At 40.3% G+C, this 25501-nt stretch overlaps 1 protein-coding gene across 1 annotated transcript in view; it reads right to left on the reverse strand.

The window, feature by feature from the left end:
- Window positions 1-2224: 2224 nt before the first annotated feature.
- The window catches only part of LOC142219111 (alpha-2-macroglobulin-like), a 58054-nt gene continuing 34777 nt past the window's right edge, over window positions 2225-25501 (reverse strand). The window contains exons 25-36 of the mRNA XM_075288078.1: window positions 25396-25477; window positions 24933-25089; window positions 23319-23393; window positions 23006-23168; window positions 21879-22084; window positions 21551-21766; window positions 21335-21459; window positions 21109-21199; window positions 3512-3580; window positions 3337-3439; window positions 3105-3173; window positions 2225-2284 (exon numbers count right to left, since the gene is read on the reverse strand). Of these exons, the coding sequence (XP_075144179.1) occupies window positions 3130-3173; window positions 3337-3439; window positions 3512-3580; window positions 21109-21199; window positions 21335-21459; window positions 21551-21766; window positions 21879-22084; window positions 23006-23168; window positions 23319-23393; window positions 24933-25089; window positions 25396-25477 (1331 nt within the window). The 3' untranslated portion in view covers window positions 2225-2284; window positions 3105-3129. The remainder of the gene's footprint in view (window positions 2285-3104; window positions 3174-3336; window positions 3440-3511; window positions 3581-21108; window positions 21200-21334; window positions 21460-21550; window positions 21767-21878; window positions 22085-23005; window positions 23169-23318; window positions 23394-24932; window positions 25090-25395; window positions 25478-25501) is intronic.

Consider the following 25501-nt stretch of genomic DNA (forward strand, 5'->3'; position numbering starts at 1 on the left):
CTGTAAACACCCTGGGGAATTACCACTACCATCTGGTATCCTGCAGGCCCCTAAACATTGCCTTAAATCTGTTGAGTTAGGTTGACTGTTATTGGCCACAGTTGACAACACTAACTTCTTCTGCAATCCTCAATTTCCCTCCATTGGTTTGTTACATATACTTTTTTTGTTCATAATTTAATGGCAGCTCTAGAGATCACAACTGAGATTTATTCCAGTGCTGCTTTCATAGGATTTTCTGACATAATCTTGTAGAAACAACTGAGCAGGCAGGGATTACCCAAAGTGCAGGAAAAAACAGCGAGGCTCCTGCTTCAGCCAGTTATCTTGCAGCCAGATTCTGTAGTATAGAGCATGCCTTTATGATGGGAGTAGGACTGGAGACATGCCTCCTTTAGGGTGCATGCACACTACGTAACGCCGGGCGTGTATGAGAGCCGTACACGCCGGCTTTACAGCAGGGCTGCCGAACACTTCCCATTCACTTCAATGGGAGCGCTCGTAAACGCCGCTGTTACGAGCGCTCCCATTGAAGTGAATGGGAAGTGTTCGGCAGCCCTGCTGTAACGCCGGGCGTGTACGGCTCTCATACACGCCCGGTGTTACGTAGTGTGCATGCACCCTTAGACTCTACATGTTTAGGAAGCTCAGTGTCTATGTTCCAGTTTCTCCACCTTGCAGCTGTCACATTAAGGTTAACATGTCCACCAGTCAAACTTTGCCTGGGTCTTCTCAGAACTTTGACAAGCAGACTTGATAAGAGTTGTACTTCCACTCCTAGGTTGAGGCGGGGTATTTAAACAGAGTTCTCTAGCACTAGTCATTTGCTTGAGATTGTTAATGTGGCTGGGCTCCTTGTGTTCCCATATTACTATCTGTACCTCTTACTGATGTAGCTGAACTCTTCGTTAATGACATTTGGCTTGCTCTCCTGGATTACCCTCTGTTTCTTATTTGGCTGTATTTATGACCTCTTGGATAGGATTATGGCTTGGACTCTGACACACCTCTGGTTTTGTTTTGACAATTCCATACTTTCCTGGCTTCATCTCAGCTCTTTATAACTCTCTCGGTCTGCCGTAGGGGTGCTGGTTTGTTTCAAATCAAATAGGCTTTATTGGCACGTCCGAATGGATATTTGGCATTGCCAAAGCTAGTAAAGTGGGAGGGGGGGGGGAGTTGGAGTCGAGAGAGAGTATGGGTGGGGTGGCTGATTTGGGGTATAACAGTCCATGGAGTCTCATCTTCCTCTTAGTTAGTGACAGCTGTATGGGGGGGGGGTGATTTGGGGTATAACAGCCCGTGCAGTCTCATCTTCCTCTTAGTTGGTGACCACTATATGGGGAGGGGACGTGAGGTGGGGAGGTGAGGTGGGGTGGGGCGGGTGGTTTGAGGTATAACAGTCCATGGAGTCTCATCTTCCTCTGGTTTGGTGACACCTGGACACGTATTGGGCAGCAATCTCCACAGTGGCCTCTTCTTCTCCCAGTAGGATGTAGAGTTTCCTCTTCTCATCTGCAGATATGAAGTCTGGGATGTGGGCAGAGAGTCTTTGGTAGTAGACGGCCCTCACAGCTGAGTATTTGGTGCAGTGTAGCAGGAAGTGGATCTCGTCTTCTAGGGCCCCCTGGTCACAGTGCTGGCACAGTCTGTTCTCCCGTGGCTTGTACGTCTGCCTGTGTCGCCCCATCTCCATCTCCAGGTTGTGGGTGCTCAGTCTATACCGGCACAGGGTCTGTCTGTGTTTGGGGTGGCTTATTCTCTCCAGGTAGGTGGCCATGGTGTAGTCCCTTTGCAGTGACTGGTACACGGTGAGTTTCTTGGAGTTATTTATTGTGCTTCTCCATTCCTCAATGTACGGCTCTCTGTCTCTCTCAATGACTCCTTTCTCGCTCTCTACAGGGGCACTTATTTTCTGGTATCTAGATTTGGCAAACTGGGTCCCAAGCTATCAGGTCCAATCTGCTTTGCAGCAGATTTTGGTTATGACAATAGAAGTACCTTAGATTCAAAAACCAAAAGAGCTATAGGATTATAGCTTTAACCCTAACTATCCTCCTGACACATGTCATGTCACCATACAAAATGTCCTTCTTTGCCTCCAACCATCTTATATCTGAGCTGTTTCCTAGGTGTAAATAATGAAAGGACTAGCATATAATAAGATAGATAACTTTATTATCAGCACATCATACACAATCCATGCTTTTTCTGTATACATTTAGCTGACATTTGGTAGAATTTGCGTTTGGAATTTGAGGAAGTCGTTATCTTCTTTCAGAACCTAAAAGAATGACATAAGATGTTTAGCAGAGATTTGTTCCTTTATTCTAACAGTTAGACCTCTTTGCAAGTTCGTAGGGTCGGCTCATGACACAGTGAACCTTTGAATTCTTTGGTAAGATTGTCCATTGGTCCAAGCAAAGTTTGTTCACTATGTCAGTAACCAGCCCAATAATGGCATGCAAGTGGTTTACAAGAGATTCCGGTGGTGGTAGCAGTCTCCCTTGAAACGGGGCTCCTCCACATGTTTGATACTGAGAATGTATCGGTAGGATAGGTCATCAGTATCAGATTACGTGGGTCCGACATCTAGACCCCACAGGTATCATCTGTATCTGCCGACCTCTGGTGGAGGACATATATAGTAAACAGAGCTAAACATGGAGTTCACGTTCTACCTCCAGCCATTCATTTATATAGTGATTGTGACAAAAACTCTCTTAACAAGTACATGGCAAGTTTTACCCTACAATGGATTATTCATCTTATTCATCTCAAACCTAAAATATTGTAGAACATTTCTGCTGATCGGAAAATGACTTTATGTGGAATATATCTCAGAAATGATCAGGGATATGCACAAGAATCCTAGGCCCACAAGAGAACAATAATGGACCCTACTCTCTATATTACACCTATATTATAGATCGTACCCTTGATTCTGTTTATAGGATGACAATTCTGTTCAGAGGAGCTGAATACACAAAACTGTAGGAAATTTCCAATTTTTGATTCTAGATACATTAGGACAATGAAATTGGGTACAAAAAATGCACAGACTGTTTCAGCCAAGACAATAATTTTATATATATATTTGTTACCTTGATGTGTCTGAGTTTGTTCTTACTATCCTCTGCAAGGCGAATTGTATTCTGCAACTGCATGTTCATCTAAAGACAAGAAAGTACTGAAAATCAGACACTTGACTCTCATGGAAATATAGGATGTAACATGAACCTTGCCCTTAGCAGTCCTCTACTAAACCTCAGATGACCACGACTACTTACTGGACCAACAAGTAAATGTTTTCACAGTTGTATAAATCCATCTTACCAGTCTCATAGTAGTCGTAAATTTTCACTATGGCTGGTTTTAGGTCCTTGACTTTAATATCTTGTTCAACAAGGAATGAAAGATTGACAGACTTTCGTCCGAGCTACAAACAAGAAGACACATAGCATTACAGATCAGCCGGGCATTATGGTGGACGTCTACTCTGTGGACTAACCTCCTCCAGATACAGGGTCACCAGATCAGTCTGGATGTCACTTCTCTTTATCAATTGATCCTTCTCCAACTGTGAAGAAAAGAACATCAGATAGAAATTTACATTATATATAGAGATCAGCGTATAGTTCACATTTCTGATCTTTTTAAAGAGTTTAGTAGGATCAGACTTTGGACCTATTCTTCGGACTTAGGATCAGTTTAGACTAGTTGTGGGACTTGTGACATTGCCTATTTATGTCCTGTTTACTTGAATGAACAAAGTTACAATACCATACACCACTCCTGGACTAGTAAGTAGGGTTGAGCCGATGTTGAGATTTCAGGATCGATTTGGAAATAATTTCCGATCATTTTTCATTCGAACCTGATCTCGATCCCAATGCAAGTCTGGCTGGCGGCCATTTTTGGGTAGCCGCTCTTGCAGTTCAATACAGGAGCCGGCTGGCGGCCATTTTGGGGTAGCCGCTCTTGCAGTTCAATACAGGAGCCGGCTGGCGGCCATTTTGGGGTGGCCTCTCTATGCTCCTGTATAGAACTACAAAAGCAAGTTATATACACCCGTGTGTCCAGGACCAACCTGAGAATAGGAGATGGCCATAATGTGATAACCTCACAAATAGGGGTAAAATATGCCATATGATGCACTTTTACAACATAAGGATGATCGGTCACCATGCTTATGACCTCAACAGATGCTGTTCCATAGCAGCGATACCAACAACATAGATGAGACATCCCATATGCCCATCCACAAAGTGTGCCACCATCATCCACATTATAGATTCTCTTACAGAATTAAACAAACACTATAGATTAGATCAATAAGGTATACACTCAGATGCCCATCAAATGCAAGTATAAAATAGATATATTTCCACCAGTCTCAAAAGAGCACAACATATTATTCATTGAAATGACATATTCCTGGAAAAAATGTCATCTTTCACAATAAATTATAGCAACATTTGGAAAAATTCCTTTGGGGTTGGGGGTGCAGTTTCCAAAATGGAGTCACGTGTCAGGGGATTCCACTTTACCAACTTTTCAGGAGCTCTGCAAAAGTGTCATGTTGTCCAAAAGCTAAACTGTCTAGATCTGTGCAACAAAAACCTTAACAAATAGATTGTATTGCCTCTATTATCTTTCATAGTATTTCATGAATCTGCTGTTGCGCCATGTTTATGTGCGGCCCCTCCACTAATTCCCTCATCAACCTTAACTTGTAGAAACATATTGGGAGACTAGAGGTATATTAGACAATTGGTTCAGTTGGGACTAGGTTGCAAAACACCCCATCTCTTGTGATTGGTGGGGTTCCCAGGAGTGGGACAACCATCAATCAGCAAGTTATCCCCCATCTTTTGGATAGGGGGATAACTTCTTGTTTCCTAAATACCCCTTTAGCTTGACCCTACCTTGGAGTATTACAACACCATTTCTGATAGTTTAACTTTGGCAGGTGATTAGAAAGAAAAAAAAGCAACAAAAATGACGGGCCAATAGAAGTATGAAAACACAAAAATAATGTAAACTAATATAAATGTGAAAAGTCATACCCACAAGCAAATAAAACAAATTCATGTTTATTAGATAAATAAAATATAACAATGACAGTGGGGAACTAATAACCACAATAAAAAAAAACTATACCAAGAGGACATAGGAGGATGTAACTAAATATAAAACATAAGAGGTAATGCACAGGTAGTAATGTGACTCCATACATGCAAATAGCATTAAGCATGGGCCAAACATCAATGCATGAGCTCAGACTATACAGTGTAAAAATCCAAAAACTACAAATGAATATAAAAAGACTAAAGCAAATAAGCCTCACATAGAGCCATATGAATGGAACAAAACCCCTCCAGAAACCACAAACAAGACCCCGCATGAAGAATCCCATGTGTAATGTAAAGTAATCAACCACCAAAGACAATTTACATTTCTATCCAGGAGAGTTGGCCACTGTATTGTTTATAAGCAGTGGCAATGCGAAGAATAAAATCTGCATTTGTTTGGTAAGATAAGGGTGGTGGTTGTGAAAGTTTCCTCTATAAGAAGACAGGATGGATTTATATTCTCAGAAGCCTAGAACTACTTATTGCTACTACAACTTCCTATCATCAGGCCAGACGGAGAACAATTCTGGAATAATCTTGGATAAGGTAAGTGACAACATTTACTGAATTCTTACACATTTCTACTTGTCTCCTACCCAATTTACTGTAGGTTTCAGTAGTTTCATCACAAGGTATTGGATACATTGGATTTCTTATTGCTTTATGCCCTGGTTTAGATGTTAAAACCTAATTCTATTTCAGTTTATTGTATTTCATTTAGGAATCACCGGTAATAGTTGACTATTTTTCTCAGAAGCCAATCGTCTTTTCTAAACTTGCCCAATTTGCTTACTTTAGAGACATAAAGTCTAGATTGACCTTTACCAATTTTTTATTCATGTAATTTGATTATTGAATTGACTTGGATTGATTATTGAAATGGAATAAATAGGAATTCCCCAATATAGTCCCTTCAATGGACTTTTTGCAAGAGAACGTGATCCAGTAATGTTGTTAATCTGTGGAGAATTCTCTTCTCTTACTTTGCTCTACATAACCATGAGAATGTCAGCTCTGATTGAAAATAATGGGGTTTCCATTTGTAATCCTGGCCATATTGCTTTATATTCAAAATCAGATCTTCCCTATACATATTTGGTTCTTATGCTTAATGTTCTTTTCTGTTTCAGTCACCTCTGCCGGACACTTCCTCTCTTGAAAAAGATCTTCAAAGGAAAAGAAAATGGCAGAACCAATGCAGGAAGGATACTGGATCTGCACGACAGACCTCCTTCGGCATGAAGGAGCCAAAAAAAGACCAAGACTTTTGCCACCGTCCATTAAAATGTATCTTTTTGTGCCAACGGAGTCCAATGGAGTGGATGAAGTGAGAAGAGAGAATGATATGGACAAAGAGACTTATTTGACCCCCAAGAAGAAGATTCTTTCCCGATTTCTAGAGAGCTAGAAATGCACCTTATTCAGTATTTATTTTTTCTTAATAAAACACGTTCTAAAAAGAATTTGTTCTCAGAGTGTCACTGTTTTAGGCTGAGAGAGAAATGTTTGAGCCTGAATGTATGTTCAGATCCAGTATTGATGCCAGCAGAAGGGGAGGATGTAGAGCTTGGTTATTAAATCTGGGGATTTCTAAATCCAGAGACTTATCTGATGTTTCAGTAAAATTCTCACCATAATTCAGATCTTTTAGGTATAAGATCAAAATTTGGAAAGTGTAGCCCTCTTCTTCTATGCATAGGATTGTTTTAATAAAGATCTCCCCTCTCCTACAGCTGATGCTCAGTATATTTGCTCCAGTCTCTCCCATTTGGCTTCCTTAGAGAATATTTGACCCCACAGCATAAAATTGCGTTACACACCAGGCCATATATTTCCAATTGGACACATATCAATATCAAGGAAAATACACACACACACGTGCATGGATGTGGTCAGGGGACACTGGCCATACATTACAGGCGCTTTATATAGTGATAGAATTATGGTATAACTTACCACAGGGGTACTACAGAACTTGTTACCGCCAAACGCGCATCGGGCCATCCTGACAATGTGGGTTTATGTCATATTATATATTGATGTGTAAGACGGTAAAGTGGTGTTTCTAGCTAATCACTATTACTATGGCTTTGATGGTTTATACTCATACATTCTATATAGATTTGCTATGGACTATCTGCACCACACCAGACCTGTCTGACATGTGACTTTGTGCATTTATCCCTACATTGTTTTGGTAATGTTGGTACATAAACTGTTCCCCAATATGGATTGTTTAGTCACTTATGTTTGTTATGTTTTTCCCATTTTAGTGGATATTAATAATTCTATTTTAATATATATCCTTTGTGTGTGGATATTTCCTTGATATTGACATTTTTTTTTTTATTATATTGGCCTTTATTGTGATTACAATTGGACACGTGGTAATAACTTAATAATTCTTTTTATAATTTTATTATTATTATTACTTATATTAATAATTCTTCTTATAATTTTTCTTATATTGGCCTTTATTGTGATTACAATTGGACATGTGTCACTTGCTGGGGTAATAACTTTGAGACATTTTATGTTATCAACGCAATTCTGAGATTATTTTTCATAACACCTTGTACTTCATGTTAGTGGTAAATTTTGGCTGATCCGTTTTGCCTTTGATTATGAAGAAATTAAAAATTTGGAGAAAAAAAATGCAGTTTTCAAAACCTGAAATAACATGCTTTTCATAAAAAAAATCCTATCCAAATTTCTTCATAAATATAATTAACCATGTCTCTGCTTTATGTTGCAATCAATATCTAATCCCCCTTTCATTTGTTTCATATATTATAAGGCTTACAAGTCAAGCAATAATTTTCAAGTTTTAAAGAATATCTCCAAAAGACATTTTTCAAGCCACCAGTTCAGTTCTAAAGGGGAACGTGAAAGGTCTAACAAACACAAAGATGTGAGCTATAGATCCCCCTACAAAACTGAGAAATACAAGAAGGAGGTGAAGGTCACTCAATAAATATAGAGGAAATAAAATATAAACTTTATTACTTCATAAAGAGTGTATAGAGCCTGAAAGCAACAGAGGCCGTATTGGTTTGAGCTCAGATCTATAGTCTCCACCTCTCAAAGACACCACAATAGGAGGAGCCTAGAATGTACTACTTCACTAAATAGTCAGAAAAACTCAAATTTTCTAGGAAAAAAAGCACTGGCCTATAGAGTATACACTGCAATGTGTGTCAATTGTCTAATCCGGGTGATAAAATTCTCCACCTAGACGAAATGTAAACCTTGTTATGTTAATCCCTCAGTAGCATTGCAATGTATATCAGCTGTGAAATAAGGGAAATTCTAAATAATCACATCCCATAAACCTCCATCCATGCTCCAGTCTCTATACATATAACACCTAACTTAATGCCCAGCGATATCTACATAACAGGTTCAGCATATGTGTTAGGAGATTTTCTTTGAAAAACAATGGCCCCCATGAATCCATGAATAGCGTCAACTCCTTGTAAGGACATTAGCTTTAGGGCACTAACAACACAGTCTAACACTGGTCTGCAAATAGACTACCAAGCTAGACTCCATTGTACTTATTGTATGTCTGGAGGAAGTCTGGTTTGGGGGCAGTGGTACTAGTGCCACACAGAGGGATGATGCCACTGCCATGCATTGGGCTCAGTACAATAACATCCCTCTTGTCCTTATACTTGAACAATAGAATATTCTCATTGCAGGCAGCCCAGTATAAATAATAATCCCTATGGGGTCTGAAATTAAAAGCAAAATCAAAATTAAAAAGTTAAAAAAAAAATCCCCCTTTCTCTTGATCACATATGAAAATAAATTAACAATAATGAACATGAACACTTTATGTCTCCCCGCGCCCCAAACTGTCCAAGCTATTAAAATATGAAAATATTTATCCCATACGGAGAACAGTGGAGCAGGGAAAGGAAATCTTAATGGATTTTCCCTTCTATAAAAAAAATGAAAAAAAAAAGATCAACACACCATAACTTTTCCTGAATGGTATAAATCATAACGCCATTTTGTGGAAAGACCAGAAATAGTAGGAAAATAGAGGATTAGGTGGCCGGCCTAATGAGGAAAGAAAGAAATAAGAAGCAGAAATAGAACATTCACATAGATTTTACCAGACCCGGGGACTCCTGGACCAGCACCAAGATTACACCGAGAAAAATCATATGGAAACATAACACAAAACATTTTATCTCTTCACTAGGATTGAGCCGATCTTGACTTTTCAGGATCGATTTGGAAATAATTTCCGATCATTTTTCATTCGATCCCAATTCCGATGCCAATGCAAGTCTATGTGTTTGTTTTTTTTTTAAAGATCATTTTTTAAAAGTAAAAAAAAAGGTACCCAAAAACACAGACAAGTTCTTAGAATGCATAGAAACAGCAAGAGACTTAAATGGCCATAAAAACATTATTTTCTAATCTAAAAATTGAAGCACATGAGGCTCTGAAAAATTGTAACTTTAAAAAAATAAAAAATATGTGCAGGAGGAGCTACAGAGAATCGATGATAGGTTTTTTAACAACATCGATTTCTTTATAATGCCAATGGTGTGTTATAGCCCTTCTCAATCCAGGCCTCGTTCATTTTTATAAAACTCAGGCGATCGACATTGTCAGCAGAGAGTCTTGTCCGAAGCTCCATCACAACACCACCTGCAGTGCTGAACAGTCGTTCAGAAAAGACGCTAGCCGGGGGGCCACACGGTGGCTCAGTGGTTAGCACTGCACCCTTGCAGCGCTGGAGTCCTGGTGTTCAAATCCCGCCAAGGACAAAAAACTATCTGCAAGGAGTTTGTATTGTATGTTCTCCCCGTGTTTGCATGGATTTCCATCCCATATTCCAAAAAAAGACATACTGATAGGGAAAAAAATGTACATTGTGAGCTCTATGTGGGGCTCACAATCTACATTTAAAAAAAAACAAAAAAAAAAAACGCTAGCTGCTGGACAGGAATGTAACCCCAGGGCATACTGGGCAAGTTCAGGCCACATTTCCATCTTTGACACCCAGTAGTCCAGCAGGAAAGACTCTTGTGGTAAGATGTCTATGTGCGTTTTCATATAGTCTTGCACCTGCAACATAAAATGCTGTCTCCGGTCTGATACCTCTACATTTAATGTTGGTGTAGTAGGCCTCAACGAAGACAGCCAAGCACTAGCCATTATGCCATTAGGCTGTGCTTCTGTCTCTGGGACCACCATGGTGTTGTGAAAGTTGTGCAGGAGTTGGAGATGATCTTGACTCACTGCTTTCTGTAGGAAATGTGTCCATTAAGTCGTCCAACAGTGTTTGATGGTACATATCGATATCCCTATAAGCCTGTGGTGTGATGGAAATGAAGCCTGGAACTTTATCCCTAAAGCGAGGATCAAGTATGGTTGCCACCCAGTATTCAGGATCTGCCAGGATGTTTTTTACACGTTTATCTTCCAGAAGACAATTAAGCATGAAATGACACGTGTGCCAATGTACCTGGTGGCGTTTCATCACTGTCCAACTCATCTAAGCGGACTATAGTCTCTTCTGCATCCCCCCCATCCACGCACAATGCCTGTTGACTGGGACTGCTGGAATGACTCCTCCACACTGACATCAATCTCCTGATCCAAATTGTCCTCATCATCCTCCTCCTCTGAATAAGTACCCACACAGGCTATTCGAGTCTGTGACCCAGTCTCCAACCATTGCCAGATCCGTTCAGCCCTGGAATCATGGTGGCCATGTTGGTCTTCCAAGTCCTGGCTGTCTTCCAAGAAAATCTCCTCTTCTTCCTCTGTTGGACATACCTGATCCCTCAAAGTTATGAGACTGTCCTTCAATGTGCACAAAAGTGGCACAGTCATGCTGACGCTGGTGTTGTTTGCGCTGACCACTTTTGTGCAGTATTCCAGACACTGAAGAACCAAACAGACGTCCTGCAGCTGTGCCCACTCCACAGCCATAAGATGGAGGTTTACTGGGGCAACATTTGTACGTCGGGCTCCTCTCGTCATCAAAAGATCTATTACTGCTGGCTTCTGTTCGACAAACCTCTGCAACATATTCAATGTCTAATTCCACCTGGTGGGCACATCACATATGAGCCTGTGAACGGGCAAGCTGTGTTTGCACTGAAACTGAGCCATGAGCGATGAAGCTACCTTGGACCGCCGTATATGGGCACACAATGTTCGTACTTTGTCAATCAGGGGTGCAAGATCGGGATAGTGTTTCAAGAACGCTTGCACCACCAAATTGAATACATGCGCAAGGCAAGGTATATGTGTCAATGGGAACAAATTCAGGGCCGCCACCAAATTTCTACCATTGTCGCAGACCACGTTGCCTATTTTGAGGTCTAGCGGACCAAACCATAACTCAGTTTCAGCAATTATTGCATCTTTGATGTTTTCAGCAGTGTGACTCAGTTCCCCCAAACTAATTAATTTGAGTACTGCTTGCTGCCTTCGCCCGCTAGCCCACCGATACAAATTAGGTGCATTTCCAGACCCATGATGTGATGGAGGTTCTGGTGTGGAAGTCATTCCGTCCCTGGAACTCTCAGGAAATGAAGTTTCCGAATGAGTTGAAGGGGAAGTTGGATCCCCCAATGAATTTGAAAGGACCCTCCTTCGGGTTGGAAGAACAGACGACAAACTGCCGTCCACATTCTGACAAGGATCAAAAATGTTGACCCAATGTGCGGTCAGAGATAGGTAATGGCCCTGCCCATGCTGGCTAGACCACGTGTCTGTTGTCAAATGCACACATGCACTAACAGATTGCTTTAGGGCACACTTTATCTGTTGCTTGACATGTTCCTGCAAGTCAGGGACCGCTTTTCGTGAAAAGTAATGGCGACTGGGTACAACATATTGGGGCACAGCATGGGCCATCAGGGAGCGAAAAGCCTTTGATTCCACAAAGCGGAAAGGGACCATTTCCAAGGCCAGTAGTTCTGAAATACTGGAGGTAAGCAGCTTAGCACGCTCATCTGTGGCTGGATAGGTTTTTTTTCCTTTCCAATACTTGTTGGAGGGTGGGCTTAATATTAGAGCCAGAAAGAGAGGAACATGTTGGAGCAATTGGCATGCGGAATTCAGATGTGGCTCATTGGCCAGTGGTTCCTGTAATTCTTTTATACAAATTGCTTGACTGTTGCCCAGGAGAAGCGTTTACTGGTGTTCGTGTTATAACTGGGATTTGTGCATTAATTGGAGGACATTTTGGTGGCAATGGCAAATGAACTTGAACCTCATCATCAGAACTAGTTCCCTGATCCTCTTCACGTGGAGACCAAGTTTTGTCCACATAGTCATCATCCACTGGCTCTTCTGAACAATCTTCCACACTAACACATGGACTGGCCTGGATGATGGTGAAGGAGCCGCATCTGGAATTTGTGTTTCATCATCGTCAGATGGCAGCAGTATGTCTGTGAACTTGGACATTGAATGATCAAATAATGCAGCAGATCCCTCAGCTTCTGCCAAATTAGTTGGACAGGTTAATTTAGAAGGGGGTGAACTGGATCCCCATTGAACATTTGGCAAAGCAGATGACCCAAAGCTTCGTTCAGTGGAATATGAGGAGGAAGTCCTTCCAGAAGAAGATGCTTCAAGTAATTAGTTTTCTATGGACTGGCTTATCAGCATTCAGAATACCGGATTCGCCACACACACGCAATGTTGACGTCTGTTTTTTGCCTTTCATGGCAGGTGGTTGAGCACTGGCCAGAGTACGACTGTTGGGTCCTTTTACTTTTTTTTGTGTTTGGTGGCATTTAAAAAATAAATAAAAAATTGTTTATATATATATATATATATATATATATATATATATATATATATATATATATATATATATATCTGTCTGAGGACAGGACTGCCTATTGGACTATAACAGCCACTGGCTGTCAGGAATGGACGTATACCTTCTTGGCTAAGGTATGTATATATATCTCTCTGAGGACAGGACTGCCTATTGGATTATAGGCAGCCACTGGTTGTCAGGAGTGGACGTATACCTTCTTGGCTAAGGTATATATATATCTCTGAGCAGTGGCGTAACTAGGAATGGCGGGGCCCCATGGCGAACTTTTGACATGGGGCCCCCTCTCTTCCTGACCGACACCAAAGACCTTGACCGACCGACACCCCCCCCCCCGCATTCCTGCGCGCTCTATTATGTCCCATAGTGGCCCCTGCACATGGGATTATACCCCATAGTGGACATCCATGTACAATTATTATACTCTGGGGTATTTTCAGACCCCAGAGTATAATAATCGGAGTCCGAGGGGAGACACAGACATAAAAAAAAAAAAAAAAGTTACTTACCTGTCTCCGGCTCCGCTGCAGTCTTTGGTGGTGTTGGCCATCTTTAATAACACATGGATGTCATGACATTTCATGTCCTCCCTCCATCTGCCCCCAGTTTCATGCACCCCTCATCTCTACCCACATTTTCATGTCTTCCCCTCCATCTCTGCCCCTAGGCTACTGTTGCTCCTCACCACACATACATATACACTCACACACAGACACACACTCTCCATTCTACATCTCACATCCCCCTCCCCTTCAGTATAATACAATACACAGAGCGCCCCCTGACTACTATTAGACAGTCATTAGTAACAGCAATTGCAGGCAAGTCTTAATACAAACAATGAGTAGAGTACTGATCCGTCTACTCACACTGACCTCCCCCTCCTCCTAATACACAGATCTCAGTACACAGACCTCTCCTCCTAATACACAGATATCACTCACAGACCTCTCCTCCTAATACACAGATCTCAAAACACAGACCTCTCCTCCTAATACACAGCTATCACTCACAGACCTCTCCTCCTAATACACAGATATCACTCACAGACCCCTCCTCCTAATACACAGATATCAGGACACTGACCTCCTCCTAATACACAGATATCACTCACAGACCCCTCCTCCTAATACACAGATATCACTCACAGACCTCTCCTCCTAATACACAGATATCACTCACAGACCTCTCTTCCTAATACACAGATATCACTCACAGACCTCTCCTCCTAATACACAGATATGAGGACACTGACCTCCCCCTCCTCCTAATACACAGATATCACTCACAGACCTCTCCTCCTAATACACAGATATCAAAACACAGACCTCTCCTCCTAATACACAGATATCAGGACACTGACCTCCCCCTCCTCCTAATACACAGATATCACTCAAAGACCTCTCCTCCTAATTCACAGATATCACTCAGACCTCTCCTCCTAATACACAGATATCACTCACAGACCTCTCCTCCTAATACACAGATCTCAGTACACAGACCTCTCCTCCTAATACACAGATATCAAAACACAGACCTCTCCTCCTAATACACAGATATCAGGACACTGACCTCCCCCTCCTCCTAATACACAGATATCACTCAAAGACCTCTCCTCCTAATTCACAGATATCACTCAGACCTCTCCTCCTAATACACAGATATCACTCACAGACCTCTCCTCCTAATACACAGATATCACTCACAGACCTCTCCTCCTAATACACAGATATCACTCACAGACCCCTCCTCCTAATACACAGATATCACTCACAGACCTCTCCTCCTAATACACAGATCTCAGTACACAGACCTCTCCTCCTAATACACAGATCTCAGTACACAGACCTCTCCTCCTAATACACAGATCTCAGTACATAGACCTCTCCTCCTAATACACAGATATCACTCACAGACCCCTCCTCCTAATACACAGATATCACTCACAGACCTCTCCTCCTAATACACAGATATTTTGGGGTAGCCGCTCTTGCAGTTCAATACAGGAGCCGGCTGGTGGCCATTTTGGGGTAGCCGCTCTTGCAGTTCAATACAGGAGCTGGCTGGCGGCCATTTTGGGGTGGCCTCTCTATGCTCCTGTATAGAACTACAAGAGCAAGAGAAGCCAGAAGAGGCGGAGTTGCTGCAGAAGAAGGAGGCGGCGCAGGAAAGAGCTCTCGGGCAACAGTGGGGATGTGCTCATCGGTGTTTCAGCGCTGGGGCCCGCCCTCATTGCTGCGGAGAGCTCATTTGCATACCGGTTAAAACCGGTATTTCTACGGAACGGCGCGGCGGAGACCACATCTAAAGGTAGGAGACGAATAGCCTTTCTTAAGGCTATTCCGGCGTGTTCATTAGAAAAAAAGGTAGTTTAATGGTAGAATCCCTTTAAATATATTTAAAAAGTTAAATATAAAAACAACAACAACATAGATGAGACATCCCATATGCCCATCCACAAAGTGTGCCACCATCATCCAACATTATAGATTCTCTTACAGAATTAAACAAACACTATAGATTAGATCAATAAGGTATACACTCAGATGCCCATCAAATGCAAGTATAAAATAGATATATTTCCACCAGTCTCAAAAGAGCAAAACATATTATGCATTGAAATGACATATTCCTGGAAAAAATGTCATCTTTCACAATAAATTATAGCAACATTTGGAAAAATTCCTTTGGGGTTGGGGGTGCAGTTTCCAAAATGGAGTCACGTGTCAGGGGATTCCACTTTACCAACTTTTCAGGAGCTCTGCAAAAGTGTCATGGTGTCCAAAAGCTAAACTGTCTAGATCTGTGCAACAAAAACCTTAAGAAATAGATTGTATTGCCTCTATTATCTTTCATAGTATTTCATGAATCTGATGTTGTGCCATGTTTATGTGCGGCCCCTCCACTAATTCCCTCATCAACCTTAACTTGTAGAAACATATTGGGAGACTAGAGGTATATTAGACAATTGGTTCAGTTGGGACTAGGTTGCAAAACACCCCGTCTCTTGTGATTGGTGGGGTTCCCAGGAGTGGGACAACCATCAATCAGCAAGTTATCCCCCATCTTTTGGATAGGGGGATAACTTCTTGTTTCCTAAATACCCCTTTAGCTTGACCCTACCTTGGAGTATTACAACACCATTTCTGATAGTTTAACTTTGGCAGGTGATTAGAAAGAAAAAAAAGCAACAAAAATGACGGGCCAATAGAAGTATGAAAACACAAAAATAATGTAAACTAATATAAATGTGAAAAGTCATACCCACAAGCAAATAAAACAAATTCATGTTTATTAAATAAATGAAATATAACAATGACAGTGGGAAACTAATAACCACAATAAAAAAAAAACTATACCAAGAGGACATAGGAGGATGTAACTAAATATAAAACATAAGAGGTAATGCACATGTAGCAATGTGACTCCATACATGCAAATAGCATTAAGCATGGCCCAAACATCAATGCATGAGCTCAGACTATACAGTGTAAAAATCCAAAAACTACAAATGAATATAAAAAGACTAAAGCAAATAAGCCTCACATAGAGCCATATGAATGGAACAAAACCCCTCCAGAAACCACAAACAAGACCCCGCATGAAGAATCCCATGTGTAATGTAAAGTAATCAACCACCAAAGACAATTTACATTTCTATCCAGGAGAGTTGGCCACTGTATTGTTTATAAGCAGTGGCAATGCGAAGAATAAAATCTGCATTTGTTTGGTAAGATAAGGGTGGTGGTTGTGAAAGTTTCTTATAAAGAAAACAGGATGGATTTATATTCTCAGAAACCTAGAACTACTTATTGCTACTACAACAACTTCCTATCATCAGGCCAGACGGAGAACAATTCTGAGATCATTTTGGATCAGGTAAGTGACAACATTGACTGAATTCTTACACATTTCTACTTGTCTCCTACCCAATTTACTGTAGGTTTCAGTAGCTTCATCACAAGGTATTGGATACATTGGATTTCTTATTGCTTTATGCCCTGGTTTAGATGTTAAAACCTAATTCTATTTCAGTTTATTGTATTTCATTTAGGAATCACCGGTAATAGTTGACTATTTTTCTCAGAAGCCGATCGTCTTTTCTAAACTTGCCCAATTTGCTTACTTTAGAGACATAAAGTCTAGATTGACCTTTACCAATTTTTTATTCATGTAATTTGATTATTGAATTGACTTGGATTGATTATTGAAATGGAATAAATAGGAATTCCCCAATATAGTCCCTTCAATGGACTTTTTGCAAGAGAACGTGATCCAGTAATGTTGTTAAGCTGTGGAGAATTCTCTTCTCTTACTTTGCTCTACATAACCATGAGAATGTCAGCTCTGATTGAAAATAATGGGGTTTCCATTTGTAATCCTGGCCATATTGCTTTATATTCAAAATCAGATCTTCCCTATACATATTTGGTTCTTATGCTTAATGTTCTTTTCTGTTTCAGTCACCTCTGCCGGACACTTCCTCTCTTGAAAAAGATCTTCAACGGAAAAGAAAATGGCAGAACCAATGCAGGAAGGATACTGGATCTGCACGACAGACCTCATTCGGCATGAAGGAGCCAAAAAAAGACCAAGACTTTTGCCACCGTCCATTAAAATGTATCTTTTGTGCCAACGGAGTCCAATGGAGTGGATGAAGTGAGAAGAGAGAATGATATGGACAAAGAGACTTATTTGACCCCCAAGAAGAAGATTCTTTCCCGATTTCTAGAGAGCTAGAAATGCACCTTATTCAGTATTTATTTTTTCTTAATAAAACACGTTCTAAAAAGAATTTGTTCTCAGAGTGTCACTGTTTTAGGCTGAGAGAGAAATGTTTGAGCCTGAATGTATGTTCAGATCCAGTATTGATGCCAGCAGAAGGGGAGGATGTAGAGCTTGGTTATTAAATCTGGGGATTTCTAAATCCAGAGACTTATCTGATGTTTCAGTAAAATTCTCACCATAATTCAGATCTTTTAGGTATAAGATCAAAATTTGGAAAGTGTAGCCCTCTTCTTCTATGCATAGGATTGTTTTAATAAAGATCTCCCCTCTCCTACAGCTGATGCTCAGTATATTTGCTCCAGTCTCTCCCATTTGGCTTCCTTAGAGAATATTTGACCCCACAGCATAAAATTGCGTTACACACCAGGCCATATATTTCCAATTGAACACTTATCAATATCAAGGAAAATACACACACACACGTGCATGGATGTGGTCAGGGGACACTGGCCATACATTACAGGTGCTTTATATAGTGATAGAATTATGGTATAACTTACCACAGGGGTACTACAGAACTTGTTACCGCCAAACGCGCATCGGGCCATCCTGACAATGTGGGTTTATGTCATATTATATATTGATGTGTAAGACGGTAAAGTGGTGTTTCTAGCTAATCACTATTACTATGGCTTTGATGGTTTATACTCATACATTCTATATAGATTTGCTATGGACTATCTGCACCACACCAGACCTGTCTGACATGTGACTTTGTGCATTTATCCCTACATTGTTTTGGTAATGTTGGTACATAAACTGTTCCCCAATATGGATTGTTTAGTCACTTATGTTTGTTATGGTTTTCCCATTTTAGTGGATATTAATAATTCTATTTTAATATATATCCTTTGTGTGTGGATATTTCCTTGATATTGACATTTTTTTTTTTATTATATTGGCCTTTATTGTGATTACAATTGGACACGTGGTAATAACTTAATAATTCTTTTTATAATTTTATTATTATTATTACTTATATTAATAATTCTTCTTATAATTTTTCTTATATTGGCCTTTATTGTGATTACAATTGGACATGTGTCACTTGCTGGGGTAATAACTTTGAGACATTTTATGTTATCAACGCAATTCTGAGATTATTTTTCATAACACCTTGTACTTCATGTTAGTGGTAAATTTTGGCTGATCCGTTTTGCCTTTGATTATGAAGAAATTAAAAATTTGGAGAAAAAAAATGCAGTTTTCAAAACCTGAAATAACATGCTTTTCATAAAAAAAATCCTATCCAAATTTCTTCATAAATATAATTAACCATGTCTCTGCTTTATGTTGCAATCAATATCTAATCCCCCTTTCATTTGTTTCATATATTATAAGGCTTACAAGTCAAGCAATAATTTTCAAGTTTTAAAGAATATCTCCAAAAGACATTTTTCAAGCCACCAGTTCAGTTCTAAAGGGGAACGTGAAAGGCCTAACAAACACAAAGATGTGAGCTATAGATCCCCCTACAAAACTGAGAAATACAAGAAGGAGGTGAAGGTCACTCAATAAATATAGAGGAAATAAAATATAAACTTTATTACTTCATAAAGAGTGTATAGAGCCTGAAAGCAACAGAGGCCGTATTGGTTTGAGCTCAGATCTATAGTCTCCACCTCTCAAAGACACCACAATAGGAGGAGCCTAGAATGTACTACTTCACTAAATAGTCAGAAAAACTCAAATTTTCTAGGAAAAAAAGCACTGGCCTATAGAGTATACACTGCAATGTGTGTCAATTGTCTAATCCGGGTGATAAAATTCTCCACCTAGACGAAATGTAAACCTTGTTATGTTAATCCCTCAGTAGCATTGCAATGTATATCAGCTGTGAAATAAGGGAAATTCTAAATAATCACATCCCATAAACCTCCATCCATGCTCCAGTCTCTATACATATAACACCTAACTTAATGCCCAGCGATATCTACATAACAGGTTCAGCATATGTGTTAGGAGATTTTCTTTGAAAAACAATGGCCCCCATGAATCCATGAATAGCGTCAACTCCTTGTAAGGACATTAGCTTTAGGGCACTAACAACACAGTCTAACACTGGTCTGCAAATAGACTACCAAGCTAGACTCCATTGTACTTATTGTATGTCTGGAGGAAGTCTGGTTTGGGGGCAGTGGTACTAGTGCCACACAGAGGGATGATGCCACTGCCATGCATTGGGCTCAGTACAATAACATCCCTCTTGTCCTTATACTTGAACAACAGAATATTCTCATTGCCGGCAGCCCAGTATAAATAATAATCCCTATGGGGACTGAAATTAAAAGCAAAATCAAAATTAAAAAGTAAAAAAAAAAAATCCCCCTTTCCCTTGATCACATATGAAAATAAATTAACAATAATGAACAAAACACTTTATGTCTCCGCGCGCCCCAAACTGTCCAAGCTATTAAAATATGAAAATATTTATCCCATACGGAGAACAGCAGAGCAGGGAAAGGAAATGGATTTTCCCTTCTATAAAAAAAAAGAAAAAAAAAAGATCAAAACACCATAACTTTTCCTGAATGGTATAAATCATAACGCCATTTTGTGGAAAGACCAGAAATAGTAGGAAAATAGAGGATTAGGTGGCCGGCCTAATGAGGAAAGAAAGAAATAAGAAGCAGAAATAGAACATTCACATAGATTTTACCAGATTCGGGGACTCCTGGACCAGCACCAAGATTACACCGAGAAAAATCATATGGAAACATAACACAAAACATTTTATAGGGTTGAGCCGATCTTGACTTTTCAGGATCGATTTGGAAATAATTTCTGATAATTTTTCATTCAAACCCGATCTTGATCCCAATTCTGATCCCAATGCAAGTCTATGGTTTGGTTTGGTTTTGGTGTGTTATAGCCCTTCTCAACCCACAATGATTGGCCAGTAGCCAAGCATTGTGGGAACTTAACCTCCGAACACGATCCCGCCGGAAAAGATCGTGTTCGGGATTCCGATCGCGATCGTGAATTTTTCTCGATTGCCGATCGGAATCCAATCTTTTCCGAACACGATCGCTCAACCCTACTAGTAAGTACAAGTAGACCCAACTATACAAAGAGACCACAGAGCTCAGACCCTTCAACAGTTGATCAGTCGGGATCCCAGTGATATGATATCATTCAGATTGTTATCCTAGAAGCCTCTTTAAATTTACAAAATGTGAATCAACCTGACAATCCAAACCATATATTGGTCTTATTTCTAGGACTGACACTTTTTAGGACTAATCATAGATGTCCCCAATGCAAGGAGTCTCTGAGCTAGATTCAGTCCAGGTAATGGAGGCCAATATATGATCTGGATTATTTCCCCCCTAAAGTTGACCATACACCGAAATAGGAACTTACTTTTCTCACTGTGCTCTTTATTGGGATGTATCCAGACAGCATCTTCACATCTATAACAACCATATTGGATTTTTCCCGAGAACCTGTATATCTACAGCATAAAAATACCAAAAAGTAACCTGAAGGCTTTTTATAGTAATGTGAAAATATGGTGAGTATAGAAAACATTCCCATGATGACGACATGACCTATCACATACATGGACAGGACAGTAGAGGACACCTACTGAGCAGTGATTTTGACCTCCAGCTTTGTCAATGGATCTTCTATACAGTCTCTCGATTGAGCCTCCACTTTAATCTTAAAGGTCTCCTCTCGCCTAGGTGGAGGGACATTGTATCTCAGGACTGTCTGTTGGATTACAACAATTAGCTCAGATATAGATTATATGGACTTTAAATGGAGGATCAAGAGTGAAGAACCTGGTAGAAGTTCAACTTACTTGTACATAGACACAACCACTTCCAGAAGATGTCACCGTATACTCTCCAGGTATAGTCAGTAGTGATGTACTCTGTAGAAGTAGCCGGTTATTGTTATCTACATGGAACTGCTTCAGAAAGTCTGTCTTGGATGTCACCGTCACAGTCACATCTCCTTTATCGCTATATGTGGCCTCTGCATACTTGGCCAAAGCCTGAAGAGCCACCACCGTGTCCTGTATGGAACAAGTGTAGAGACGACATTAGCAGAAAAGTTACTGTAAATTTCATTAAAGTTAGTCAGAAATGCTGAATTGTGTAACTGTGTCATGGTAATGACTTCTGTACCTGCGTGGAAGAGAATCCTCCATATGGATTCTGCTGTTTGCTCAACCAGTTTACAATTTCTAAAACTTTGACCAAGTCTGGAGTTGGACCAGAAAGGAGAGCCAGGAGCACATAGGAGGTCATCTCCACCTCTGCTGACGGGGCACGGTGCCAGTAAGAGTCTTCAGACTGGGGTTTGGACTCTCGTTCCCAATGGCGCTGGCTACCTACCCCAACAGATAAATAGTATGAAAGATAAGTCTGCCTTCATCAAAGCTTATTCACCATCACAGACCATTGTTAGTGTGTGATCATATATATATATATATCTAGGGTGCTGGTGGAAGGGGAGATGGCACCAACAAGTCACTATTTCGTGAACAGTAATTTAACATGTTGATCATGTCTGTCTGATCTGTAGGCAGCATCTTATATAGTATGAAAATCTGAGCAGAAAATGATACAGTATTGGGTAAAAGCTTCAGGCACACGTGGAAAACCTTCTACAAATAAGAACAGTTTCAGAAATAAAAGTTCTAATAGTTTATTGTTGTCAGTTAGCAAAATGAAATGAATGAACAAGAGAGAAATCTAGATGAAACTAAAATTTGGTGTGTCCATCCTTGGAAGGAGAAGATCCCTGAGCTCAACATCCTCCAACCTGTCTAGGATTACATGAAGAGACAGAAGGATTGGAGCAAGCCACAGAAGATCTGTGCTTACTTCTCCAAGATGGTGGGAATAACCTCCTTGCCCAATTCTGCCAAAAATTATCTGCAAATATAAAAAATATCTGCAGAAGAATTGATGGGTTCTTGACCTTCTGTTTCAACATGACAGGTTCCCTTTAAGTTCACAACTAAGCACCCCCTTTTTTTTAACCAAATTTCCGGATATTTGAGCAGTCTCTTGTAATGTGTATTGTGAAATGTCTCTGGTGGATCACCGCATGACGGGTTATTGTATGAATTTTTTATAAATCAGAAAAAATCCAATAAAACAAATTTATGAAAAAAAAACAAAGTTTAAGAAAAAGAACCTGTATCTTTGCCCGGGATAATAGACATCCTAGCCTCTGAAGTCTGCTGATGTGCTCAATGTGTTTGTACTTAAGGTTTCCTTTATGGATACATATCACTTTCACTTACTTCCTCTCACAACTTGTGCCTCAAGTTTGTCCATCAAGTCCTCTCTGAGCTTTTCATCTCCATATAAAGTGAAGGCGTATACCATCAGTGCCTGGCTGTATACATTAGTGACATTCCCGGCTTCCTTCCCCAGGCAGGACACAGCGTCTCTGACCAGAGGATCCTGAAAGATAATGTTATACCTCACTAGGGTGGCCAGATACCACCGCTACACATCATGTGTCATGTATAGTCCATCTGTGTACTGAAGACCTTCCAAATATCCATCACCCTCAACTCAACCAGAATAATATCACTGCTTTGGATCCCTTACCTCCTTAGATACTCCAGACTCCAGTAGAGCTATGGTAACATATGCGGAGAGAGAAATTTCATCTGTTACTCCACCCTTGAAGAAAGCAGAATATCACACATGAATCCATGTTTGCACATTATTTTATAGTCAGTTGCACTCACTAGTTGGCCATTCAGACACCATTGTATACTTGTTCAGGACTATTGCTTTCAATAGTTAAGCACAGCCCATTTCATACTTGTTCTAACTGTATGAACTCCACAGCTCATTCCTTCCTTACATCACAATGAAACATTAAAAACTGAATATATTTATATCAATATCTATCTCCTATCTATCTATCTATCTATCTATCTATCTATCTATCTATCTATCTATCTATCCATCTATCTCATATTTATCTATCTATCTATCTCATATCTATCTATCTATCTATCTATCTATCTATCTATCTCATATCTATCTATCTATCTATCTCATATCTATCTATCTATCTATCTATCTATCTATCTATCTATCTCATATCTATCTATCTATCTATCTATCTATCTATCTATCTATCTCTCTATCTATCCATCTATCTCATATCTATCTATCTATCTATCTATCTATCTATCTCTCTCATATCTATCTATCTATCTATCTATCTATCTATCTATCTATCTATCTATCTATCTATCTCTCACATAAACAAACAAACCTGCCTGATATGCTATTTCAGTTCTGTAATGTCAGAAGGGTGGTGTCAGACAGGGGGTATGAGCTCCAGAGACAGCAAGTGTCAGGGCTCAGAATCACACCCCTGGTTTGCTCCTGCCTGACACCACCGAGACTGACGCTAGGTTCACACCTGCGTTCATGTCTCCGTTCTATGGTTTCTGTCTTCTGCATGGCAGATGACGGAAACCATAGATCGGGTCCGGCCGTGAGCGGCGGTGAGCGTTTTAGGCTCTCCGCCGCGAAACCGGATTTTTTAATCCGGACACAGAGTAGTGCATGTCCGACTCTGTGTCCGGATTATAAAACCCGGTTTCGCGGCGGAGAATGCAAAACGCTCACCGCCGCTCACGGCCGGACAGCTTTCTCACCCATTCAAATGAATGGGTGAGAAAGTCTCCTGCAGGCTTCCGTCTCCTGCATCTGTTTTATGCAGGAAACGGAAACCTGCAATAAGGACAGATGAACGCAGATGTGAATGAGCCCTAAATAGTATATCAGGCACTAAACCCAACAACATTGATAGCTCAGGAATGGTGGGGGTTAGACAAACTATTCCAACTGTGCCAGAATCAGTGGATCAGTGACTAGATGTCAAGAGCTGGAGTTGGGGGTGGTGAAAGGTTGTCCCATAATCAAGTCTTGCCAGTATTTTCCCCAGCATAGGAGATAAGCACCATATCCAGTGGTGGTAATGTTGACTGTTGCCTTTTAAAACGGAAACACCATATTTCAGTACAAATTTATGTAAATTTATGTACTCGTTTCAAAGAAGTTTCATTAACAGAATTTAACCTTCATACAATATAAATGAACTCAAAATTTGTCTTAAACTGATGTACATCAAGGTTGTCTTTTGGCAAAGCTTTTCCTTGCACACATCGCTTATACATAAACTACATCTCTCTATTGTACCTTCATAGCGTTATTAAAAAGTCGCCCTACGCTCCTAAAACAGCCATTGGCTTGTTGGTTTTCCTTCAGCCAGGAGAAGGAATGCTGAAGGTGTTTTTCATCTATGAAGATGTACGGCCGAGCCTTACTGAAGGATTTCACTACAAAGGCAGTCAACCTGCAAAACAGGGAAATATCTAGTTATGGACTTGCAGTTACTCTCTGTCCAGTTTGCTTATCTGCCTTTGAGTTGTTGGATCCAACATTCCTCAACTTGTATCTTCCACTTTTACAGAATGATTCAAGAAATGACCCAATCACATCTTGAGGATGTTCTTACGTGTTCACACTTCAATACACCATATGGTTCCATAGTAATCCATAGAGAATAGTAGAGGATCCTTCATCACACATAGCATCATGACCCAACCATTCTTCATCTTCACCTTACGTTACGCAGCAATGCTACAGGTTAATAACTTACCAGGTGTTTCCACTTCGGTCTCTTTTCCCAAATGCGCTGTATGATCCATCATCACGTTTATAAGTCAGTTCTCTCTGATATCCTGAATGGAAATGCAGAAATAAAA

Source organism: Leptodactylus fuscus, chromosome 10, assembly GCF_031893055.1.
Source record: "Leptodactylus fuscus isolate aLepFus1 chromosome 10, aLepFus1.hap2, whole genome shotgun sequence".
NCBI lineage: Eukaryota > Metazoa > Chordata > Amphibia > Anura > Leptodactylidae > Leptodactylus > Leptodactylus fuscus.